Source organism: Zingiber officinale, chromosome 9B (assembly GCF_018446385.1).
Source record: "Zingiber officinale cultivar Zhangliang chromosome 9B, Zo_v1.1, whole genome shotgun sequence".
Taxonomy (NCBI): domain Eukaryota; kingdom Viridiplantae; phylum Streptophyta; class Magnoliopsida; order Zingiberales; family Zingiberaceae; genus Zingiber; species Zingiber officinale.
The window spans coordinates 114392063-114419160 of NC_056003.1; the positions used below are offsets into that span (position 1 = coordinate 114392063).

The 27098-nt window shown below is 34.0% G+C and overlaps 1 protein-coding gene across 4 annotated transcripts in view; it reads right to left on the reverse strand.

Annotated features, from left to right (window-relative positions):
* The window catches only part of LOC122022562 (histone-lysine N-methyltransferase, H3 lysine-9 specific SUVH4-like), an 85383-nt gene extending 72894 nt beyond the window's left edge, over positions 1-12489 (reverse strand). For all 4 annotated transcript variants that reach the window (XM_042580594.1, XM_042580595.1, XM_042580596.1 and 1 more), the window contains exons 1-4: positions 12233-12489; positions 11561-12139; positions 10624-10707; positions 2790-2858 (exon numbers count right to left, since the gene is read on the reverse strand). In XM_042580594.1, the coding sequence (XP_042436528.1) occupies positions 2790-2858; positions 10624-10707; positions 11561-12139 (732 nt within the window). In that variant the 5' untranslated portion in view covers positions 12233-12489. The remainder of the gene's footprint in view (positions 1-2789; positions 2859-10623; positions 10708-11560; positions 12140-12232) is intronic.
* Between the last annotated feature and the right edge of the window lie 14609 nt (positions 12490-27098).

Sequence of the window (27098 nt, forward strand, 5' to 3'; positions counted from 1 at the left end):
ATTCACACATTGTTAAAAAGGATAATTCAAAGGATCAAGCACTCGAACTAATGGAAGAATAATCAAAATCGAAACCAAGAATAAATGTTACAAAAAAGGTATGAAGAAAATTCAAAGGCAAAGATGACTTGCTATAGTTGAAGGAAGAAAAATGATTACAGGAATTACAAGAATGAAGGAATAGAGATAAAGAAAGACAAGTTTACAAAAAAGGAAAGATAAAGAAAGACAAGTTTAAAAAAATAGAAAAAAGAAAAACACTCTGGTATATGGAATGACACAAGTGTCAAACAGGCCCATTAAGTTGAGCACAACCGAGAAGCATTGAATATTTTCTATTGTGTTGAGCCAAGCATAGCACAGACTTTCACGGGTCATGGGCACATGATGACACCATGCAATAGCTAGCAAGAGACCACCAAAACCCTAAAATATTTTAAAAAATTAGAACAATTGACAAATCAAAAATTAAAATAAAAACAGAAAATTTAGGAAATAATTTTATAAAGAAAATTTAGGAAATAAATTTGAAAAATTAAAAAGAGGAAATTAAAAAATAGAAAGATAAATAAAAACTCTTATTTCAACCCAAGAACAAGCATCAATTTTAATTACATATATTCTTCGTTAAGAAACTTATTTTTGAATAGAGTGTATATAATAATTTAGGCATGCTCAATTAGAAGATACATAACTACATGATGAACATAAAGTGAACTATTTTTTTAATACGTCTAAGCAAGCAACTAAAGATATTTAATCTAAAAGAATTATTTAAGCAAAGGTTTCCAAGCAATATCTTGTCAAACCCATTGGAACCGATGTCATATGGGTACCAAAAATATTGATTTTCCATGGCATTCAGTAGGCTTGACAAGTGTGATCACTAGAGATAAAAAGTACTTGCAGAGTGGATGCTCATGACACAATCAACAATGCTAGTAAGTTCACCACCTTAAAAGATAAAAGTAAAGGTATTGTGTCATTTCACAATAATGGTGAGAACATAATCATTAGATATGGTAAAAAGGAATTCAAAAAAAAATATTCATAATACTTTATTAGTAAATGTATGAGGATAACATCATAAGTTACTAGTGCAATATGGGATAAAAGATTGAGTTTCACCAACCAAATATCTTATAAAACATTATAATTCAAGCACTATTGTTCTAATAGCAAGTTGAAATGAAAATGCATACATTGTTAACTTATTTTTGTTCCTAAAATATACAACAAAGTGGTGTGTTCATTAGGAAAGGCAACTCGTGCATGCTTAATGAATTTTCTTCACCTACAATTTTTTTAGATTTTATATTTAAAATATTTATTTACATTCTATCATGTTGAAAATCTTTATGAACTCTTGGTATAAGATGTCTTCCATAGAGTACTTTTGGATATTTAGTTGAGTTGTATTTTTCCAACACTAAAGATCACTTGGATAAGTTTTCTACAAAGGAAAATAAAAGTATTTTTGGTAGGTATACCTTATCAACTAAATGGTTGTCATGTATTCAATAAACTATCATTTGAGTAATAATTTAATCATTTAAAACAACTTTGAATTGCTTTCTAGTTTACATATGTTGGATAATCTTGCTTCCTCTGTTATGGTTAAACTGATCACATAGGCTTCAGAACAATTTAAATCAAAACATCTGGATTGACTTTGTCTTGGATTTGTTATTCTAATTTTTATTGTAGATCATTTGAAGATGCTAAGCATAAACAACTTAGTTAAAGAAAATTTTAAGGCAAGAGAAGCATTCTTCTTGTGAAGTTCTCAAGCATCAGATAAGCTGAGAGCATGTATGAAAAATGTACTTTGAGTTCATAGAAAGACCTTGCAAGAAGAAGATAAGCATCTAAGGTGAGTCTAATTTACCTAGATATCATATTCTTGTAATTTTCCATCTATAGCAAGATATTTGAATCGGGTTCCATGTTTTCCATCCTTTATATCAAGTGATGCCTGTGTTTATTTCAGCGAGTTTTATATCGATAGTGGACACCTGAACATATGCATTGAAAAGAGGTGTCATAAATGGGTCTAGGAGCCTTAGAGATGATATTTTGAGTATCTCTAGGTGTGTAAACGAGCCAAGCCGCTCGCAAGCTATTCGTGTCTCAGTTCAAAAAAAAGTTTTCAATTCATTCGATTAAGTTAATGAGTCAAACTCGAGCTTAATTTCGAGTTTGAAAACATTATCGAGCCGAGCTCAAGCTCGAGCTTAACAGTATTTGGTTCGTGAGCTCACAAACATGTTCGTTACGAGGCTAGTTTATATACATATATAAGGGTGATATGTTGCACACCCATCTGTCACCTAGTGTTATATTTTAAAAAAAAATTAGGACTTAAGGAATAGCATTTAGGCTAAAGAAAATAAAATTTTATAAAAAAATTAACACTAGATGCTCACGGATGGATGTGTAGCATATCACCCTTATATCATCACGTGAATTATAAATATAATATCTTAATAATTATAATAACTAAATATCTTAAACGAGCTCAATTCTAACACTGCGGTCATGGGGAAGGTCGGACCACATGGACACAGAGGGTGTCAAGAGCATACCTTTTGAAATTGTTCCATTCTAACACAAGTATTAAGCTGGTGTTCTAAAAAAATTCCAACAGTCACGACACTTGTAACAAGAGAAAAGGACTTAAACTAAAGAAAAGTGTTAATCTTATAAACTAAATCATATTAAAAGTATCAGTGGCTGCTTCAATCTGAAAAAACTAGTTAAACAACATGTTACAAAGTTGAAATACGTACTTTGCTAATTGCTTTGAGATCAGGCCTTTTTGAACCTCGTTTTATTTCATCATCACTGCTGCCTCCAATCTGTAGAAACAGAAACCAACTTGCTTTCAAAAATAATGATATTTTAAATAGTAGATGCGATGAGAATAAAATCGTATTGATAAAATTCAAGACCAGCATTTATGTTATTTATGTAATGAGATGCCTAATAAAAGACAATCCGGTACACTAAACTCCCGCTAATGTAGGTTTTCTAGGAAAGGTCAAACCACATTAGCTCTATTGTACAGCCTTATCTTGCTTTGCAAGAAGCTATTTTCACAACTCGAATCCTGGGCTAACAAAGTCACATGGCATTTATTCTGGCATTCCAAGATGAGATGCCTAGGAAATCAAGAGAAAATAAGAATGAAATGCACATGGTTTTTTATTGGATAATGTGTACTAGCATTCCAATATAAACATTCTGGTTATCAATTTACAAAAGAAAGGAATCTCTTCTATTTATAGTTGATCATTGAGGTGATCAAAATATATTAATAATAATAACAACACTAATTATTACAAATGCACGAACTTTGTCTAGTATATATAGCTTTACAAGTTTTTGGATTGATACTAGATCAACTTACTACTGGTATTCTGGTGAAATTAATATATTTACATATGATATTATCCTATAATTGATGGTTTAGAATTTTTTTTTTTTTATTTTCATCTTGCAGATTTAAGAATAAGTCATTGAAAATTGAAAAGAAGAAATAAACATTTATCACTCCGTTTCAACATAATAAATTTAAATGTGCCAAAATAAATCAATGTTAATTATTTTATTTCTCTTTCTAACTTTCAAATTCTATTTTCTAGAAAAAATAAAGAATAAAAATAGAAAACTTTCCAAATAAACACTAAAGACGAGGAAATGCTAGGGAGTAGTTGCTCAATCAAGTTTGATTGCAGGATTTAAACCACTCCAAATTAAATCCATTCACAAAGCTGACGAAGTTGCTGACTTGGAAAGTCATTTGGATGATGGTGAAATAGAATTGAGGCTACTCCCTGAAGAGTTCACAGTAGATATTAGTAATGAACAAATTATGGGTACTGATACTAAGGTACACCCTTAATAAGGATGCAGAAGTATTGAACAAAATGAAGCATTTACAGAAGCTACAATATCAAATGCCTAAATGCTACTTGGAGTATTAAAAATTGCAAAACATACTCTCTTCTGTTTTTGGATTTTGGTTTTCTTTTGAAGAGCTAAAAGCTATTTCTAGTACTCAATCTCTGCTATTGAGATTCGATTAATGAAAATCATTTGCTACTTGAGTGAGCAGTAAATATTTGTAGCCTATACTTGTGATGGAGAACAACAAAATGATTAGGGGATGCAGAATTTAAGTGTTAAAACTCATATATATACAGATTCTTGGAGATTTTCCTATTTTGTAAGAAGCTGATTTTTATGATTCTAGTGCTTCATGTCCTCCAGGATTTTGGAGCAGATGGTGTTCTCTAGGAGCCTCTCTTTCCTTATGCTTCTGAATCACTTTCTTCCCATGAGATTGCATGTCTGTATTACTGGATTTCCTTCATTTGGTTAAGTGTGTGGAAATATATGAACAATTAATTTGGTTCGTTCATTTTATATTAGAGTTTGGTGGGATAGAGGTAGGTTGTCACTAGTAAGATACTCATTAATTTATACAACAACCAACCAATCTTGTATCCCACTAAATGAAGTTTGGATTGTCCTACGTTATTGAACTCATTCTCTACTATATCTTCATCTATATTTAAATAAATTTTATCTTATTTTATAGTTACTAATCAAATCTTTTTGGTCTCTCTTCCTCGATTAATATATGTATTTATCATGGACTCGCCTAACTAGAGTATTTAACACCCACTCTCTCTGATATTCTCATTTTTTATCTTGTCCATCCTCATATATCCGCAAATGCACCTTAACATCCTTATCTCTGCGACTCTTATCTTCTACCCATGTTCACTTCATAGCCCAACATTTAACTCTATATAATATAATAGGTCGAATCGTCATTTTATAAAACTTCCCTTTAAATTTTAGAAGTAGCTTACAATCATAAAGAATATTGCACCTTCCTCCATTTCAACCATCCTTTTTATATCCTATGTAAAATATCTTTATCAATCCATCCATCCTTTTAAAAAAAACAATCTCAGATATTTAAAAACTTGTAGTGAAAGGTAACTTGTCTATCTTCTATCTTAACAATTATCTTGCTAATTCTACTTTTACTAAACTTAAATTTTATATATTATATCTTTATTCTATTAAACTTTAATCCTTTAACTTTCAATGTCTCACGCAAAACTTGAGCTTAACATATACCCTTTTATGTGTCTCATTAGTAAAAACAATGTCATTTATAAACATCATGCATCATAATTACATGTCTTGGATGTGTGAATTCATCCATAACTAATGTAAAAAGATATGAACTTAGACTTGATCACTGAAGTAACCCTATTTTATAAGCACTTTGATTAATCTGTCGGGAGTCTTCACTCTTATCATTACATTAAAATATATCCTTAATTATTTCAATATACATTATGCTAAAACATTTTTTAAAATTCTCCACATAATTTTTTTTTTGGACTTTGTCGTAAGCTTTTTTAAATCAATAAATACCATATTTATATCTTACTTCTTTTTCCAATATTTTCAATTAATTATTTGAGGAGATCTATAGCTTTTATCATCGACGCATAAATCCAAATTAATTTTCAGACACGATAGTCTCCTTGCTTAAATTTTTTCTATCACTCTTTTCCAAAATTTCATAGTATGGCTCATTAGCTTAATGCCCCTATAATTCACATAATTTTGAACACTTCCTTTGTTTTTAAACAAGAGGACTAGAATACTTACCCTTCACTAATCAAGCATTTTCTTTATTCTCAATATCAGATTAAATAACTTCGCAAGTCATTCAATGTTCTTCTCTGAAAACTTTCATATCTCTATTGGAACATGATCCAGTCCAACTACTTATCCATTTTCATCCCATTTCACATCTACTCCACTTATGAAATTTGAATTCTCTAATAAAAATTTAAATTTTATACCACTCTGACCTACTTAAATTTCCTAAGATAAGTTGGTCGTCTAAATCTTTATTAAAAAGTTGATAACAATACCTCTTCAATCATTCATTTATTTTCTCACCCTTTACTAGTACCCTATTAGATACATCTTTAATATATTTTATTTGGATAAGATATCTTATATTCATCTCTCGCTTAAGTTATTTTATATGTGTCTCTTCCTCTTCTTTTATATCATGTTATCATACCAAGTGTTCGAAAGTTTTACTCTTGATTCACTACTTTCTTAGTCTTTTTCAAAGCTCGCTTTATTCTTACAAGTGAATGAAAACTTATGGGTTGTTCTTTTTTTCTTTCCATTCATCCTGTGTTGCCTCATTCCACTACTAAGATTCTTTATTTAGTGGTGTCTGTCTTCTTGACTCACCAAGTACACACTTGGCCACTATTTTTAAATTTTATGTCATCTTCTCTCATATCGTATCCGAGTCATTATGTATTTCTCTTAATACTTGTGTTCTTATCCTCTCCTTAAAGATAATTTACTTCTCATTCTTTAACTTCTACCGCTTAATCCTAAAAGTTATGCACATCTTCCTTTTACTTGTGGCAAAAGATCATATACTCACCCCGAGCGCCCCCACACGACTGATCCCACAATCATTTATAGAGAGTTAAATCACAAGCGCCATCACTTGCTACCGTCTTTAGGTTAAACTTTTATATTTTGGTTCAGTACCGCACAAACAAAAAACCTAACTCTCTGTTTCGGCATTTCAACGTTTAAGTTTTGCTTCAAACATGTCGTCGAACCCAAGGGCACATTCGGGCCATCGTCAGGTTTGGGTGACGCCCCCAGGCCCATCATCAGGCTTGCATGATAGGTCCGAACTCATCGCCGACGCCAAGCGACGGGTCCGGACTCATCGTTGGGCCCAAGCGATAGGTCGGGACTCGTCGTTAGGCCCAAGCGACAGGTCTGAACACATCGTCCAATACAGTGGCAGGTCTGAACACATCGCCCAATACGGCAATAGGTCTGAACGCATCACCCGATACAACAACAAGTCCGAACGCGTCGCCCGATCCTATAACACATCTTGCCTCCAAAGCCGAGACACTAAAGTCATCGAAACAGAGAGGTTTTTCATTTTTTTAAAACTTAACTTAGGATTTAATCAAATAACTTTATATTAATAATTTTAATCAATTTCTAGATATTATTAGGATAATTTAAATACACTTAATTAAAGTCTAATAAAATTATCCTATTAATTTAATATATATTTTTTAAAAATATATATTTAGATTAACTTTTTTATTTTGATTAATATATTTTATAGTAAATTTATGTTTTAATTTTTTATCTTTTATTTAATTATTGAAGATAATGGTGGAAAATGAAAAACCACCATAGATGAAATTAAACCGAAAGTCTACTAATATTATTTGGGATTATAGGGTATTGTATTGCAAAGAAAAAAGAGATTAGATCACATGCAAATTGTGTAAGAGGCTAATTAAGGGAGGCATTTATCGAATGAAGCATCGTATTGCAGGTATTATAGGATAAGTTGAAGTGTGCCCTAAAGCATTCGATGAAGACAAAAAAAGAGTAAGAGCTTATCTTGAAAATAACAAGAATAAGAAGCGAGAAATGGTGGAAAACTAAAAGAAGAGAGTGCGGAAGTAAATATATGTATTGATGTAGAGGATGATGATTGTTAAGTGGAGGGAGAATCTTCTAAAAAGAAGTCAAAGCACCTTAGGCCTATTGATAAGTGGGCATCAGCAATCGATCCAATAAAGACAAGACAACAAAACATAAATGATGCATTGAAGTTATACAAATGATTTGAATGAGTACCTTACAAGATGGATTTATGAGGCGAGAATTCCTTTTCATGCAATTGACAATCAAAGCTTTAGACAATTTATAGAGGCGGTGAGCCAATTCAGCCCAGGCTACAATCCTCCAAGACAATATCTTGTAAGAGAGCCACTTTTGAAGCAAGAAGTTAAGAGTACCAAATAATCTCTAAAAAGCAGGAAGAAGAGTGGATGAAAAATGGATATTCAATTATGACTGATGCATGAAAGAATCGCAAGAGGAGAAGTAATATGAATTTATGTGTTAATTCCAAACTAGGCACTTCATTCCATGGTTCCATAGAGAATCCTTAGAGGCAAACACCGAGGCTTACATCTTTGAGTTTGTGGAAAAATATATCAATGAAATTGACCCTCAACATGTTGTTCAAGTAGTGACAGACAATGCGACAAACAATATGGTTGCGGCAAAGTTGTTGAAGGTTACACAATCTCAAATTTTTTGGACCTCGTGTGACTCATACAATAAACCTCATGCGCATGCAATTGGAAAGCTACCCAAGTTTAGCGAATGCTTGAGAAAAGCAAAGGCCCTAATAATATTCATCCATGCACATCATAGAATTTTGGCTATTATGAGAAAATATATCAATAAGAGGAATATTATGAGACTCGAGATGACTAGATTTGCTACTTTATTTTTTACTTTAGAAAGTCTCAAAGGCAAAAAAAAGATCAGACTTATATTTACATCCAAGGAGTGGAGCAACACAAAATTAAGTAGTGTGATGGGGAAAACGACGGAGGCGAAGGTAACAAGTATCTCTTTTTGGAATGGTGTTTCTTTGGCTTAAAATGTTTTTACCCCTTTAGTGAAAGTTTTACGCCTTGTTGAAGGTGACAAAAAGTCCTCAATGGTCTTTTTATTGGTGCACTTAAACCAGCCAAGGAAGATATTAGAAAGACTTTTCAAAAAGAAGAAAATGTCGTCCCTATTTTAAAGATGATAATCTAAGGGTAGACTTAATAGTCCCTTGCATTATGTCGTTCACTTGTTGAATCTGTTTTTTTTACTTCAAATATCCAAGTATACAAAATGACATCAATGTTATGAATGAATTTTTGAATTGTGTTGAGAGAATTTTCTCCACCGACGAGGATATGCAATCTACCATTTCTAATAATGAATTATTGAAGTATAAGAGTAAATCCGAAAACTTTGGAAGAAAAACGGCGGTCGCAACATATGAGGTGGATGTGTATCATGAGTTTGATTCGGGTGCATCTCTTTCCTTTATTTCTATTCACTAACATACATGTCTCTTTTACTTATTTTTGGGTTATTATTTTTTTGTCTCTTTACTTTTTTAAGTTGGATGGTGGTCCAATTATGGTGGTGAGGCTCCAAACTTACAAAAAAAAATGGCAATGAGATTTCTCTCTTTGACAAGTAGTTTATTAGGGTGTGAAAGAAATTAAAGCCAATTTGAAGGGGTAAATAGTAATACATAAATTATATTATGTTTTTTTATTATTAGTTTTTAATAATTTTCTACTTGTTTAGATACATACTAAGAAAAAGGATAGACTCGAGACATCAAGATTGAATGATCTTATATATGCAAATTCAATGTCAATCTTATGAAGAAGAGTAAAAGAGAAATGGCTAGAGATTTGCTTCTATCCTCTCAAGCTAATGAAGCGTTGATGGTGGTGATGAAGATAAGGTCGAGTCGGGTTCGGGACTCACTTGGAGAATGGTGGCGGAGGCCTCGGGAGCGGATGAAGTGCTACAACCAACGAAAAGCGCAAGGAACATCCCCATTAGAGAACTTGATGAGGATTTAGATACATTGGAGGAGGAGAATAAAGAAAATGTTGATTTTGAGTCTAATGATGAGAGGATTATAGATGCAGTTGATTGTGCATGTGTAGATGATTTAGAAGATTAGTTATGTTTAGCGTAGTCCTTATTGGTTTGTTGCAATGTTGGATTGAAACTTTGAATTTTAAACTTAGGCTTTTGGTAAAAGTAATAATATTACTTTTTTTAGTATTAATATGATAATGAATTTTTATTATCTTGTTGGTTGCATTTATATATTTATTTGCACCTTATATAAATTGTATTGTATTGTATGAACTTTATTTATGCATAACCATCATAAAGAATGTTGACTATTTATAATATTATATATAAAAATAGTAAAAAAAATCGACCACGTAGGCGGCTGAGGCAGTCACTACCATCCTGCGACCGCTTACCGCCATTTATAAAATTGCTTATAATGTTTGTTCTTTTCCAACTTAGGAAGAGAATATTTTTGCATATTTAATATTATACCTAAGTTCTCATAGAGATGTAGATGTCCTTGACAAGGCATTGTACTCGGAGCCTGCAACACGTTCTTTTCGGAAAACAACCTAGCATTAAGACAATACTTTGATGAATCCATATATAGCATTTGTCTATGTTTAAAAGTTGGTTGACAACCTAACGCAACTCTCCTCCTTTATCCAACCTTGGGACCGGCCATGTCGAAGTACCATGGACATAGTTTTGTTAATTTACACTTGTTTCTAAAATATAAAGTGATACAGATATATCTTGTTGATACCTTATGTTTGTGATTATGCTCACTTTGTAATTGGTGAAAAGAATTCAAAAATGTGATAATAATTCAAGATAGCTAGATAGTATTATAGAAATCTACATTGCAACCAAAAGATTGCTATGTCCTGCCATAAGTTGTTTGAAATTGCATGATATCGTGGTTCTTACTATCACAAACTATTTATTGCATGAATAAGTACTCAGAATTGCAAACTATTTTAATAAAAGCGCAATTTTAAATATTGGCAAAACATATTATGGTGATTATTGTCAAAGTCACATTAACAAACATAGCTTGAGCAAAACCTTCTTTTTCGGAACCTTAACTTTTACAGCCTTACAATTCGCTGATTGTTTGACTTCAACTTGCTTTACTCTATGCTCTTCCGCCTGTGTCATAAAGAGAAAAGAGAAATACTGTATAAAAAAAATCATCCGCTTTTACAACAATTGATTAGCGAATAAATAACTTTTGAATAGACGACCAAGTGCCTATCATCAAGCTTTACAAAATTCTTTGACAAACAAAAATTCTTGTAGAAAATAACTGGATGTGTGTTTGAGCACATTCAACATGTTCATAATCACAACACCATGAAAACAAGGGCAAACTTCGTCAAACAAAAAAAACTCAATCATATTAAAGTCATTGGCATTAGAGCCTGGTTTTTTAAAATAAAACACCCAAAGCACAGTTAATGAGGACGAAGTGAAGCATTTTTGACTGTCTAGTTATTTCCACAAGAATTCAAAAAGTGCTTAGCAAAGTAGCATTGATAACTTCTATAAAGGTTACATTTGCCAAATTCACGACTTAACATGATTTACCAAATAAATGTAAAATGACCATATAGGATTCTTTTCTCAAAATATCATAATTATACAATCATTCTCACAATAAAAGTTAATAGATAGCTGGTCATGGCACCAAATCAAAAAATAAACATTAAAAAAAATATCAGTTCATGCAAATATATATAATTTACATTTTCCTTCAAATAAACTGAATACATTATCAACAGCTGGATGAAAAAACACAATAAACAAAGCACCAAGAACAAGCATTCAAAGCCATTTTTCTTATGATAGGTGATTATTATATTGATCTCCCTAAGTCTAAATATTATCTTTTGCGAGACAATCTGTCTTTCTGAAATATAAATTGGAGCTACAATGCTATCATTAATTAAAACAAAAGAGCATTTCGTTATATCATATTCCCATTTTATTAATGAGGCAGTACCTGAACAAAATGAAGATAGTGACTGTTAAAAACCCGCAGTGCCTCCTTAACCTTCATATGATCACTCTTCACTGCTCCATTCTGGGAGGTACCACCCACACCATCAACACTACTCTGTGCGTTAGCATCAACCTTGCCAAGAACCACCTTAGTCTCACTGTTGGTAGCTTGCATAAGCGAGAGGTCCATTATGGCCCTCATTTTCACGATTTCTTTCCTAGGAACCTTCTCGGGTTGCTTCTCACTGCAATTTGGCCGCTGTTTCTCTGCAAGCCTGGGACTGGATCGGGTAGCGACCTTGGCCGTGGGCAACTCAGTGGTCGCAGCTTCGCCATGGTCACTCTTCGCAGCTCCATTCCGGAAGCAGCCATCCCCACCACCAACACTACCCTCTACTTCCATTTTTCTCGCTATGTTGTCACTGGGACCTGGCTCCGACTGCCGCCGTTTTCCCAGCAACCTGGCGCTAAATCGCCTCCCGGCCTTGCCCAAGGACGAATCCGCCATCGGCGCATCTTCTCCACAGCTCGTGGTTACCGGCAGAGCCGCTTGAACGCACTCCTCCGCGTCTCCAACCATCTGGACAACAACAACAATAATAATAACAATAAACAAAAATAAATGAATGAACTAATAACTTCAAAATATCTAAGAAACTGGGGGAGGGGGCACCTTACAACCGCGCGAACAGCTAGGGTTTCTATCTGAGTTAAGACAGAAACCACGGATCGATCGAACGAGGAGAACAGTAGAACTAGTGGAGATCGTTGAGAAGAGACCGCGAGAGGGGGAATTCCAAATGGAAAAAAGGAGGAGAGATTTTGAAGCAGTGAGTCCAAGTGCGAGCTGGGTATCTGAGGAGCGCGGGCGTCACGTCGAGGGCCGAATTTTGCTGAACCGTGCACGAAACTAGAGATTTTCGGTGTACCCAATTTTTATAATATTGGAATCATGCATCGCATTTCCGTTCTGCCCCTCAACTTCAAGAATACATAGAACTCCTGATTATTTTACACTTTTTTATCGAACATAACCATGTAAAAAAAATCTCAAATATCTAAACCAAACTATGTACTTATTTTTTAAAATTATCAAAATACGTATCCAATACTATTTTTCTAATTCAAAAGTGGTCAATTCCATTTTTTTAAAAAAAACCTAAAAAATTTCAATCAAAATATAGAGAATTCAGAATTATGTAAAACTAAATTATATGTATTGGTCTAATTTCTCTGATTATATAAATATCAGCTGGATTCATCGAAATTTGAGAGAGATTTCACAATATGAAAAAAGAAAATAGATGTATTCTTTAAAATTGATTTTAAAATTTTATTAACCATTAAATATGGCCTTGTACCACCTAGAGATCATCACAGAAAAGAAAAAGAAGAACATCTTTAGAAAAAAAAGAAACAAGTTAACTTCATAGCCAATGAAAAAATAGAATTTCATCTGCTAATCATGTTACCATCTCAAAAAGTCAACAGCATTGACAGCTACAACTCGGCCAAAGAACTCTGGGGAAATTTTTGGAGCTTCGTGAAGGAATATCGGTGGCCAAGCTAATAAGATGGGGCATCCTCCCAAATCAGCTAACAAACCTTAGAATGGAAAAAAGATAAGTGGTGGCTCAACTACACGCAAAGCTCAAGTAGCTGACCAGACTCATCGACTTCAGAGAATCAATAACGAATCGGGACTTAGTCTGATATGCACTCAATGTCTTTCTTAGAACCCAAGATTGAACATCAATAATTGATGTCTACTAATCTCAAAAGACTTGAAAGTACATATTTTAGAATATTTGTTTTTAACATTAGAATTACATGAATCTCAATATACATAATCAAGAAAGGAAAAGGAATCGAAACACATTTTAGCATTGCAAGTGAAGAGAAACAAACTAATTCAGACTCATCAGCTAATAAATATGAAAGAACTTATGTGGTAAGAAAATTAAATATTTTTTTAACTAATAAGTTTAATAAGATGCAGGATAAGAAGTTTATTCAGGGAAAAAAAATATAATGCTACAACTGCAATGAAAAGGGGCATATCAAAGATAACTGTCCCAGACTGAAGGACAAAGGAGCAAGAAAATCCAAACAAAGGAACCTGAAAGCAACATGGGATGAATCATCCTTTGAATAGTCCAAACATGAGGAGTATGCCGGAATAGCACTCATGACAAGTCATCCAGAAGAGATCATTGATAAAGAGGAAGCTACATCAGAAGAAAGCAATGATGAAGGGGGAGAATCAAACTATGAATCTAACACGATAAGTTAGGTAAGGTTTCTACCTCTCAAACAATTATATGATGGTATTAAACTAATGTCTAGATCATTATTCAAATTAAGGTCCAAATATTTTAAATTAAAAAAATGTTATAAGTTAAGTAAGGTCTCTATCTCTCAAATAATTATATAATGGTATTAAACTAATGTCTAGATCATTATTCAAATTAAGGTCCAAATATTTTAATTAAAAAAAGGATAACATTGAATTAAACATTCACTTAGCTAATGCATGCCCGTTAGAACACTTTGATAAAGTTTAAACGGAAAATGCAAAACTGAAAGAATAAATAGAATTATATATGCTCAAGTTGAATGTTTCACCAATTTCAAATTTTAGAAATATTGGAGGGTTAAATTGGTATATTAGAAACTATATGGGTTAAATAGTAAAAGTGTCAAAAACTTATATTCCTAGAAAATATTTAGTTAATACCGTAGTTAGAAATTTATTTTAGTTTCCTAAATAATGCTTTTCCTATTAAATTAATTTTATATGCTTGCCTAAATTTAATTTAGTTTAATTTTTTTACATTTTTAGTAAAATTAATTATTTCATAAATCTTTTGTTCATATTTTATATTGAAATTTTTATATAAAATGAAGATATTATCGGCTAATAGAAAATTGTTTAATTTTTTTTCTATAATATTATTTTTTAAAAGTTTTTTTCTAAAAATGAATTTTTATGATTAAAAATATTTCAAAAAATAATTTTTAAAACATTTAATTTTCAACTTTTTACCGAACCAGTAGATAAGTTTTCAAAATGCCCAAATTAGGTATCATAGTTTTAAAATTATCAAATCACATACCCACTTCTCATTTTGCCCACATCCTTAAATCAATTCGGCTGGAAAAACAAGTCAGTTGAATTGATTTCCTTCTATTTGAAAAATCCATCAATCGGCTTCAACCAAAATCGATTGATGAACTAGAGACCTTGGAATAATATGAAATCAATTCCTATATGTTCGTCTAGTTCTTCTAATTGTAAAAATACTATCAAATATCAATTTAACCAAATATATTGAGAATAATGATTTTTTGAACATAAATTAGTTTTTCAAATACATTTGTATTAAAAAATCATTGCTCTGAATATATTGCGTCAGATTGATATTTGATAGTATTTTTATAATGAGAAGAACTAAACGAACACATAGAAATTAATTTCATATTATTTAAAGTCTCTAGGTCCATCAGTCAATTTTGGTCAAAATCGACTTATGGACATAGAGACCTTGGAATGGCATGAAACAAGTTCCTATGTATTTGTCTAGTTTTTTTAATTATAAAAATATTATTAAACATCAATTTGACATAATATATTGAGAGCGGTGATTTTTTTTGAAACTATGGTTGAATGAACCTAAATAAAATCAATTTAGTTTCATTCAGTCAAAATCAGTTGATGGACCTAGAGAGCTCGGAATGAAGTGAAACCAGATCCTATGAGTTCTTCTAGTTCTTATGATTATATTTATGCTCTCAAATATCAATTTGACCTAATATATTGAGAGCATTAATTTTTTAAACATGAATTAATTTTTTAAATATATTCATATTTAAAAAATTACTGCTCTTAATATATTTGGTTAAATTAATGTTTGATAGCATTTTTACAATCAAGAGAACTAGACGAATACATAGGAACTGGTTTCATGTCATTTCGAGGTCTCTAAGTTCATCAGTCGATTTCAGTCAAAATTGACTGATAGACATAGAGACATAGAAATGATATGAAATCAGTTCTTATGTGTTCGTCTAGTTCTCCTGATTGTAAAAATGCTATTAAACATCAATTTGACTGAATATATTGAGAGCAGTAATTTTTTAAACATGAATTAGTTTTTCAAATATATTCATATTTAAAAAAATCACTACTCTCAATATATTAGATCAAATTAATGTTTGATAGCATTTTTACAATCGGGAGAAATAGGCGAATACATAGAAACTGATTTCATATCATTTCGAAGTCTCTAACTCCATCAGCCAATTTTTACCGAAACTAGCTGATGAATTTTTTCAAACATATAGAAGAAATCAATTTAACTGGAAAATTTTTTCAATCGAATTGATTTGAGGATGAGGGTAAAATGGGAAGTAGGTACTGTAGGATCGAAAGTACTAAAGGGGGAGTGAATAGCGCTCGTGGCTAATTCGTTCGTTTAAAGTAAAACACGTAGTGGAAAATAAAACACACAACATAAACACCAAGATTTTACTTGGTTCGGAGCCTGTTGCGACTCTTACTCCAAGGCCCGCACGTAAGAGTGCTTTCGATAGGCAATCACTAATCAATTTGGAATAGTACAAAATGATTACAGTTGTAGTACAAGGAACTTCTAAATAAAAACAATATCGACAGCTCTGTTTGAGAAAATCTCCAGAAGAAACGTCGTCGGAGCTTTCGGGCGTCGTAGAAGTGTTTTTTAAGCAGCTCGAAGAAGCGGAAGTTGTTCGTTGTGCTGTTCTGAAGCTTCTGGTCGAGGCTACTTTTATAGGTTGTTCCGGGCACCCGGAACCCCTTCGGGCGCCTGGACCACGTGGCTCGGCCACTCCGTGCACGCCACATCAGCTTGGCGATAACCTTTGAGTTCCGAGCACCTAGGCCGACTCTAGGGGCCCAGACCAGCTCTGAGCGCCCAGACCAGTTTCGGGTGCCCGGAGTCTGAGCGCTCGAACAAACTTTCTCCATCCCTTGTTGTAAAATACCGGAAATAGGTGAATATTAATAAGGGATTTTCCGAAATTTTTGGAAATTTTTCGGAGCTTGTACGGACGAGTTGACGGGGATAAAAAACGCGCTCTAACCGCCGGCCGCAGCAGTTTTCCGCATCTCCCTCGCGTGCGTAAGGCCGAGCCCTCCTCTTTATCTCCTCCATTTTTTTTTTATTTTTGTTTTCCTGCCGAGCCGCACACCCGACGCCAGCGCGCACGCCTTCTTCTTCTTCTTCTCTGCGCCCTAGCCGCCGACGACGCACGGAGCAGCACCGCACACCCCAGTGCCCTAGCGCCGATCACCGCGCAGTGTTCTTTCTTCCTTTGCCCTTGCCCGGTCGACCCGTGACCCTCTCCGACCGATTCGGCCAGTACTCCGGTGCCCTAGGTTGGGTTCAGCCGGCCGATTTCCTCCTCCCTCGGCTCGCGACATCGCCGTCCTTCTGTGAGTCCTAGTCCTTCCTCTACATGCCACTGCCGAGGCTTTTCATCACCGGCACAGAGTCACTGCAGCCATAACCGAGCCGATCCTCTTCATTTCCCTCCGTGTCGCTGCCTCTGTGCCCTAGTATCAGTGACTAATCCTTAATTTCATTACTCTCTGATTTCCAGCAATCTTGAAGGTAAGGGTTTAAGGTTTGGTGTTTGGTTTTGTGCTTTGATTCGTGTTGTGTTGTGAGCAGCATTTGTGTTGGGTGGAAGATCATGTTAGTTACGTATAGTGATCTGTAATTGTAGGTTGATTGCGCTAGTTGAGGATTGGGGTTCCAACAGCAGCTACACTTTCCAACAGTAACCATCCTTAGCCGTGGAGCTACAATTGCTGTGAGGTTGAGGTAAGGGACAGAGAATTTGTTTCTCTTATTGTAGCGTACACATAATTGAAGCTAGGAAAGAATAAAAATGAATAGTACAGAAATTTATTAAGTTTAAGTTTAAGTTTAAGTTGTTATGTGAAAATGGATTAGGTTTGGAATTTGGTCTGATGGTATGATTAGGGTTAAGGTAAATTAACCCTAGTTAATTGTTGGATTTATGTTAGCTTCTCGTGGATTTGATTTAGCTATTTTATCTATATGAAATTAGCTAAACCTGGAAATTATAAATATTACAGGACTTTAACGCGAGACGAGTATCTCTGAGTCAGATTGGACCTTTCTACTTTCGGAGGCGGGTACTTTTGATTTATTATCTTTGATATGCTTAGTAATGAAATTAACAATTTGCATTAATTGTGTTTTCTTATTTGTTTCGGTTAATCACTGCCTGATACATGTTACCTGCTTGATTGATTGTTTGTTTGCATATCGTGTTGATACCTATCTGATTTCACATGTTCATGGGTAGTGATATAACCATGTTTTACCATGTCAGGACCTAGGTTTGATACCTTATTTGATCAGTATACCTTGATATGATCTATTTACTTTGGTGCACATTATCATATGTCCAGAGATTGATTTAGCATATTGCCGTGCTTAGTGACATGCACCATTCGCATGATTGCATGCTGTGTGAGAGATTGCTCCATTATTGTCGAGCACTTTGCCAGTTTTCATCACTGTTTCTGACGCTCATGGGTAGCGTGACACGGCGTGGTAGCACGTCGGTTTGACTCTTGCTCCGCTGATCCGCCCATGGGTAGTGTGATGCAGCTGTAGCACGTTAGAGATTCCTCCCGTCATAGTGTAATGGGAGATAAGAGCATCGCCCCCATTTATGATTTAGGTAGGAGTATGTATGTACTCGACAAAGATCCCGTCCACGATCACTCATCGGAGTAGTGTTGCAGAGTGCACGGTCACAACCCTACCCACTCGGTCCCACTTTTGTTATGAGTTGGCTGACCGTCGACATGACATTGGCATCATATGCATGATGCATTTTATTGTTTCTGATTGTGTTTGCTGCATTTATATGCTGCATATTGTTTGGATACCTATGTTTAACATGTATACAGGTCTTCTATACCTTTCGGACTGTTTGTCCTTATACCGGGTCCTGGTTAGTACAGATTCTCTCCTGTCTACTTCGGTTTGCATTTACCTTTATTTTTATCAGGAGACTGTACGCATGATTAGTGCTAGGTGTTATTTCTTTACTTTGCATATCAATTGTACCTGCTGAGTGTTGGACTCACCCCGCCTCCATTGTTGTTATATTTTCAGGTTGAGGCTGTCCGGAGCAGTTCTAGTCGCTAGTCCTCACTGCACGTAGTGCTAGATCCCTGCAGACCTCGACGTTTTATTTATCATTTAGTTTGGTTCTTATTTGGTTATGTGTGTACTTGGTTATTTGGATACTTGGACATCGTATGTTTTTTTTCTTTTGATATTGATGGATGTTCTATTCGATATGTTTTACTACATGCCTGCCTGGATGGCAGAAGAGGTAAGTTTGTCGAATTTATGTTTTACGAGTGTAGTTGAGTAGGGTGGTTTTCGAGTCAGAGTATTACTGCTTTGTTTGATTATATATAACTGCGTGGATGTTTGTGTGGTTGTGTTATATTTATTGTTATTATTCCAGCCGCATGTGGCTGAGGTATGGAGATATGTAGAAAGTTTCAGATTGTCCGCCGTACAGGGGAGATGCTGCCAAAATTTCTTCGGACGGGGACTCCTCTGGGGCGTGACACTTGTTTTCTGTAAAACAAAGTTAGTCCAGATCAAAATAATATACATATAATATGAAATTATGATAGCCCCTGAATGTCCAGTTCTGACTTTGAGTTTTGTCGAAACTCTAGGTCGAACTGACACCTATTGTTCCTTCGCCGGGGAATACGCCCTCACCTACTCCTCTCAGGAGAGTTTACCTGTTGTCAGCCCGGTCCTCTAAACTGACTGGACTTTCTACCTAGGGTTACCATCGCCTAGGACCTAGGGTTACCACCCCCTAGGGTTTTCCTCAGCCTAGGGTTACCACCCCCTAGGGTTTTCCACCTGCATAGAATCCACTAGGACTTTTGCCTAAGACGACTTAGGACTTTCCTGCAAACTCAATGAACCTTGTTAGATAACAAATAATATTAATTTTGAATCTTTTGTCATTATCAAAACTCAGGTTTGATTGTTGGATGCTTCCCGCACCAACAATCTTTCCCTTTTTGATTATGGCAACAAAAGTCAAAGTTAAGTAAAACATAAGAAGATAAATGTGCATAAAAAGATGCAATATCAAGATGTTAGTGCAATTTAAAAGGATTTAAAAAAATACAATATTTATAACACCTTATTGTAGCTCCCTCTTAATTACTTATTCACTAGTTAAATTCATTTTTCTCTCCCCCTTTGCCATATATCAAAAAAAATACTAATCAAAGAAAAAAAATGTAAGGATAGGAACTTTTTAGCTCCCCTTGAAAGGTAGTACTTAAAAAACTTAACTAATTTATAAGCGTTGGAAGGTGTGTTTGAAAAAGCTAATTTAGAAATGCTTTGAAAAAATTTAGCTTTTTCAAAAATAACTTAGCTAAATTTTAGGTTTGAAAATTACTTAGTACAAAAAAAACTTAGTTATTCTTGAAGTTATCTTAATTAAAAGTACTCAACTTAAAAAGGATTTTGATTAATGCTTGAGAAATTTTTTTTAATAAAAACTAAGTTAAGTACTTAGCTTTGATAAGAACTTAGCTTTAATACTTAGTTTTATAAAGGTTTTGAAAAATATTTAGTTTTGAAAATAATTATTTTGTTAAGTACTTAGGTTTAAAAAAAAATTGATAAGAACTTACCTTTTGATAAAAAAAAAATATATTTGTAGCTTTAAAGAGATTTAGGTTTGAAAACGAATGTGATATTTACTTTTAAAAAGAATTTCTTGAAAAAAAATTGATTAAAACCTTCATGAGTTTAATTTAGCTTTAAAAGCCCTTTGGATAAAAAGACTTTTAGCTTAAAAGTAATTTTTGTTTAAACACAAAGAAAAAACACTGAATTTTCTTTTTCAAAGAAAAGTCAAAGTTAAGAATTTATTTTTAAATTTAAGTCCTAAAGTCCAAACATGAGTAGCAATTTATTTTTAAACATAAAAATCTACTTTTAAACAAATGTCTAACCGTTAGCTATTAGTTGTTTACCATGAGGTAGTAGCTTTTACTTGGTTAGTCAAATTAAGTAAGTATTCCAGTTAGTTTGACTAAGTATGGATAACTTAATTTGATTAATTTGAATTCTGTATTTATTGCCCAGACTTATATTGATGCATAGACGTAAGCATTCTGAAGTCCAGGCAGTATCATATGCATCTCACACCATTCTAAGTATTTTTCATACACAAGCAAGGTAATCCTAGTGTACTTGTGAGATGCTCTGGCTGAGTCCTAGGGGAACATACTTTCTAGGAGGTAAATACCTAGGCTAAATCTAAATTTTTGAAAGACTAATAAACTTGGGATTTTGAAAATATTTTTCCTAGGAGTTTAAAACTAAGCTATTTTTTTAAATAATAAAGAGGAGTATTTTAAAAAATGAATTTTATTCTACTAAGCATATTCCTATTTATCTTCTAAGTGCATTGAACTCAAGTTTAGGTAAGGGTTTGTGAAAATATCAGCCAGGTTTGACTTGGACTCAATATAGTTAAGTACAATGTCACCCTTAGCTACATGATCCCTTATAAAGTGATATTTTACTTCTATGTGTTTAGTCCTTAAGTGTTGGATTGAATTTTTGGTTAAGTTAATTGAACTTATATTATCAATTGAAATTTTTGTATTTCTATATTCTAATTGATAATCTTTTAAGGTATGCATCATCCATAATAGCTGAGATGCACATTCCCCCATGGCTATGTATTCAGCTTCGGTAGTGGATAAAGCAACACAGTGTTGCTTTTTGCTTGACCAATTTACTAGTCACTGACCTAGAAATTGATAGCTTTCACTTGTGTTTTTTCTATCTAGTTTACAACCGGCATAGTCAGAGTCAAAATAGCTAATTAGGTCAAAGGTGCTAGTCCTAGGGCACCAAAATCCTACATTTAAGATTCCCTTAATGTATCTAAGTATTATTTTAACATTTATTAGGTGTGATTTTTTTGCACAAGATTGGTATCTTGCACACATACCTACTGCAAAAATAATATCAGGTCAACTTGCAGTTAGGTAGAGTAGACTCCCTATTGCACTTCAATAGTATTTTAAGTCTACTGATTTTCCTTCTAAATCAGAATTAATTTTAACATTAGTTGTCATTGGGGTATGTATATTTTTAGAATTTTCCATGTCAAACTTCTTAATTAATTCCTTAGCATATTTTGTTTGAAAAATATAAATTTTGTCGTTGGTTTGTTTAATTTGTAAGCTTAAGAAAAAGTTAAGTTCCCCAACTAAGCTCATTTCAAATTCACTTTCCATTAATTTAGTAAATTCTTTTAAAAATTTAGTATTGGTTGAGCCAAAAATTTTATCATCTACGTAAATTTGGGCTATAAAGATATCTTTTTCTAGAATTTTTACAAATAAAGTTTGATATATTTGACCTCGTTTAAATCCTTTAGATATTAGATAAGTTGATAGGCGTTCATACTAGGCCCTAAGTGCTTGTTTTAGTCCATATAGGGCTTTCTTTAACATAAAGACATGGTCTGGGTGATCCAAATCCTCAAATCATGGGGGTTGACTCACATACACTTCTTCCTTGATGAACCCATTCAAGAATGCGGATTTCACGTCCATTTGGTATAACTTGAATCTTTTATGTGTTGTATAGGCCAGCATCATTCTTATAAATTTTCTATAAATTTTAATTTGGGTAACCCTCTAACTAAGCTATTTTGACTCATTTTTAAAATGAGTTTGGTATGAGTGTGATCCAATCTTCTATGTCACAACTTAGTTTCCTCTTATTGTGTCAATAGACACTTTAGTGAGGACATTGGTAGGTCAATTGTATAGATGTTTTGTTTCCTAATTCCCTTAAGTGTAATTTCAGAATTTTTTTACATTTTTAATTAACACTTAGATTTTGAGAATGTGACTAAGTACCTAGAGTCACAACTGACTAATGCTAAGTAAGTTAAAATTCAATTTAACTAATAGTACTTTTCAAATAATAAAATCGGAACTTAGTTCGATATTACCTGTTCCGATTACCTTAAATTTTCTGTCGTTGTCGAACGCAACTGATCCTAAGTTCTTGAGTTGCAGCTTAGTAAATTTCAAACTGTCTCCAGTCATGTGCCTGGAGCATCCACTATCTAATATCCATTGATATGTTCTTACACATAAAATATTTGATTTGGTTCAATTTGACGGATCAAAAGTTTGTTTGATTGAAATCAGCTCTTTAATATTACATCTCACCCAGTCTAGATTGTCAAACATGTTATTCCTATGGGTGATTGTGAGATGATTTTTGAATTTATTAAGTCAATTTGATTTATTAAGTTAAGTTCTGAACTGGATAGATTAATTTATTGAGATTAATTAATTAATTAATGATTTATCAATTTAGATTTATTAATTTAGATAATTATTAGATTTATTAAGATTTTATTAAATTATAATTATGAAATTAGATTTATGAGAATTTATTAAATAATTAATTTAGATGATTAATTATTGGATTTATTAGATTAATTAGATTAAATATTAATTTAGATAATTAATTATTAGGTTTATTAGATTAAATATTAATTTAGATAATTAATTATTAGGTTTATTAAGATTTTATTAAATTAGATTTATTAAATTTAGATTTATTAAATTTAGATTTATTAAAATAGATTAAATTTATGAAATTTAGATTTACTAAAAATAGATTAAATTAGATTTATTAGATTAGATTTATGAGAATTTATTAAATAATTAATTTAGATTTTTAATTATTGGATTTATTAGATTAAATATTAATTTAGATAATTAATTATTAGGTTTATTAGATTAGATTTATGAGAATTTAGTAAATAATTAATTTAGATGATTAATTATTATATTTATTAAATAATTAATTGATTCTAAATTTTATCTAAGTCCATCTAATCCTCTTTTAAATTATAGCTTTTTATGAGATGATTAATTTCATTTTTGATTTAGATTATCATCTAAGAATTAATTTACATTTGAGTTAGACTCGGGTTTTACAATCAGTCAATTAAATATTCATTTCAAAGATTGGCTTCCAGGTTGTCGGGAGGTACTAGGCCTTCTTGATATGTGATCATCCACCACTTCTAGACAAAACCTTTCAAAGAAATTGGATATTTAATTTTCTTTTTGAAACTCCTTAGGTCTAACTAGTCAAGTGTAAATCATGTCTAGGTTCTTATCTAGCCTAGTCTAAGCATGTATAATAAAGTAGTAAAAGCAAGCATCAAACAAATTTATTTATCGATAAAGAAGGTCTTTCTATTGGCTCCACCTGGATCATAATCTTGATAGGGTCTATCAAGGTAATGGATCTGATCCTTGGGAATCCAATATTGACTAAGTCCAACTTAATTAACCAAGTTCGACTTGGAAACTCATGCTTGGACTATTTTTCTATTAGTTCTATTTACAAGTGATAAGTACGACTTGTATTTTCATTGAGCCTTAAATCCAAATTTGGATCTGTTGTATACGACTCTTTTGTTAGGACCAAAAGTAGCTAGAGGGGGGGGGGGTGAATAGCTCGTCGTGTTCGCTCGGTGCTCGACGTTGCTTGTTTCATCAAAGATATGGCAGCGGAAAATACACAAACAACCATACAACGCTAACACGGTTGGTTTACTTGGTATCCACCTCACAAGAGGTGACTAATCCAAGGATCCACACCAACACACACACCCTCCACTAATAAAACTCTCCTTTATGGTAACTACCAAGGGCGGAGAAGCCCTACAAGACTCAATACAAGAAGAGAGGGAAAGGATATAAGAAATACAAGCTTACAAGCTTACAATGAGTATAAACCCTAACCCTAGCTTCTCTTCTTGGCTTTGATCCGCCTCTTGACTTGGAGAACTTCCAAGATCCTTCAAGAACTGGCGATCTGAGCTTTGTGAGTGCTGTGGAGGAGCTGGCGAGAGATCTGGAGTGAATCGGTGAAGCGATGCCGAAGGAATCGTGCGCCTGCGGCCTTTATCGACGCTAACGGTTGGATCCCGATCGATTCGAATGTTCCCAATCGATCGGGGAGGCTTTGGATCGATCCACGGATCGATCCAGAGCGCCTCTGTGCTCTGGAGTAACGCCTGGATCGATCCACGGATCGATCCAGCGCTTATCGCGCGAATCAGCATCGTCCCGATCGATTCACTGATCGATTGGGACATCTGGATCGATCCACGGATCGATCCAGAGGCTCTCTGTTCGCTAGAAAAGGCTTGGATCGATCCACTGATCGATCAAACACTTGGTTTTTGCCCAAAACCAAGTTCCAAGCCTCTCAAACCAACATCCGGTCAACCTTGACCTGTTGGTACATCATGCCTAGCATCTGGTCACTCCTTTGACCTGCTAGGACTTCCCACCAAGTGTCTGATCAATCCCTTTGACCCACTTGGACTTTTCTATTCATGCCAAGTATCTGGTCACTCCCTTGACCTACTTGGCCTTCCACCAGATGTCCGGTCAATCCCTTTGACCTATCTGTATTTCCTCGTGCCAAGTATCGAGTCAATCCTTTGACCTACGGACTTCCCAACACCAGATGTCCGATCGTCCTTGATCCATCTGGATTTTCCCTTGCCTGGCTTCACTCACCAGGACTTTCACCTAGCTTCACTCACTAGGGCTTTCACCTGGCTTCACTCACCAGGACTTTCACCTAGCTTCACTCACTAGGGTTTTCAATCTGCCTAGCTTCACTCACTAGGACTTCCCTTCTGCCTGGCTTCACTCACCAGGACTTCCATTCTACCTAACATCCCAGTTAGGACTTCCCAGTCAAGTATCCGGTCAACCTTGACCTACTTGACTCTTCTTCAATCAATTTCTTATTGTCAAACATCTAAACTCAAACCAAGACTCAGCTTGGTCAACCAGGTCAACCTTGACCTGAGGGATGTTGCACCAACAATCTCCCCCTTTTTGATGTTTGACAATACCACAATAACACTTACAATACCACATGTAAGTTAGGCTAATCCTATAGCCTCAATCTTCATGCCACCAGGTGATGAACACATAAATTAAGCTCTTCATTCTCCCCCTAAGAGGACACACTCCCTCTAGGTAATGAAAGTCTAACTTACACCCATTCACAGGTCATTTCATTCTCCCCCTATTGGCACACATCAACCCATCTTTGGGTACACATCAACAAATCCATTTGTTGACGACTCTCCCCCTGAAGAGTTGCTCATTGTTGTTCACAACATCACTCGTTGTGATCAACACGATAATGAAGGTCTCATACCCTTCATTTATCCTTAACTTCTCCCTCAATGTAGACAAATACCCAACCTTGAGCATTCTCTAACCACTTGAGTTCCCACTTGAAATAATGAGGATATCCACTCCCCATTACAAGTTCAAAAGCTCATACATGAGCATTTTCTTTAAAGAAGGTTAACCACCTTCCAAGGTTCATAAAAATAATTTTTCATGTCTTTAAAGAGTCCCTCCCCCTAAAGATATGGTGGTAACTTCTGTCATTGCACCAACAATGACTTGGAATCCCTAAACCTTTAGGAAACCCAAATTTAGAAGTTTTGAGGTTCAAATACTCAAAATTTGAAACAAACCTCAACCTAAACTTCAATGAAGCCTTCCTTAACAAATCCATCCTTGTTTTCACATGAAAACATCCTTTGTATGTATACAAATGTATTTTAGGGGTTTGGAATGGTTACCTAGACTCAAAGAGGTTCAAAGATGCTGAAATCAGGCATTCCCAGCCAAAATCAGCAACTTGGATCGATTGGAGTTGAGTTCCAATCAATTGAGCCTTTCTGAATCGATCCACTGATCGATTCAGACTACCTGGATCGATCGGCTGATCGATCCAGCGAGCTTCTGCTCGCGGGGGACTTGCCTTCTGAATCGATCCACGGATCGATTCAGGAACTCCAATCGATCCATGGATCGATCGGAGCTCTGATAGTTGCTGAAATTCCATTTCAGTCAACTTCAGAAACCCCTAGAAAATTCTACAAAAATCCAAAAATCATGAAATTTCGTGTAGACATTATTTAGGGCATACTTAATCATGGAAAAATAGTTTTCTACGAAAATACATCATATTTTCAAAGATTGACACAAGCTTGAAAACTTGCTAAAACTTTAGCGTTTTCTTCAAGTTTGTGTCTAACTATTCAATGGTGATTACTATCAAAAGATAGCCTTCACCATGGTTTTCCAAAAGCATCTTTAAAAATATTTTCAAAACCGATATCCCATCATGTTCCTTGGGCATAATGCACATGACTTGTACATTAGCTTTCCCAATGATGGGAAAACACATAACTATGTGTTTTGATGAACTTAAAAACTCAAAAGAATGCACTAAATCAACATCTTGAGCTTTGTTCATCATCCTAACATCTCACTTGTATCTAATGTGCACTAAAGCACATACAAGTCA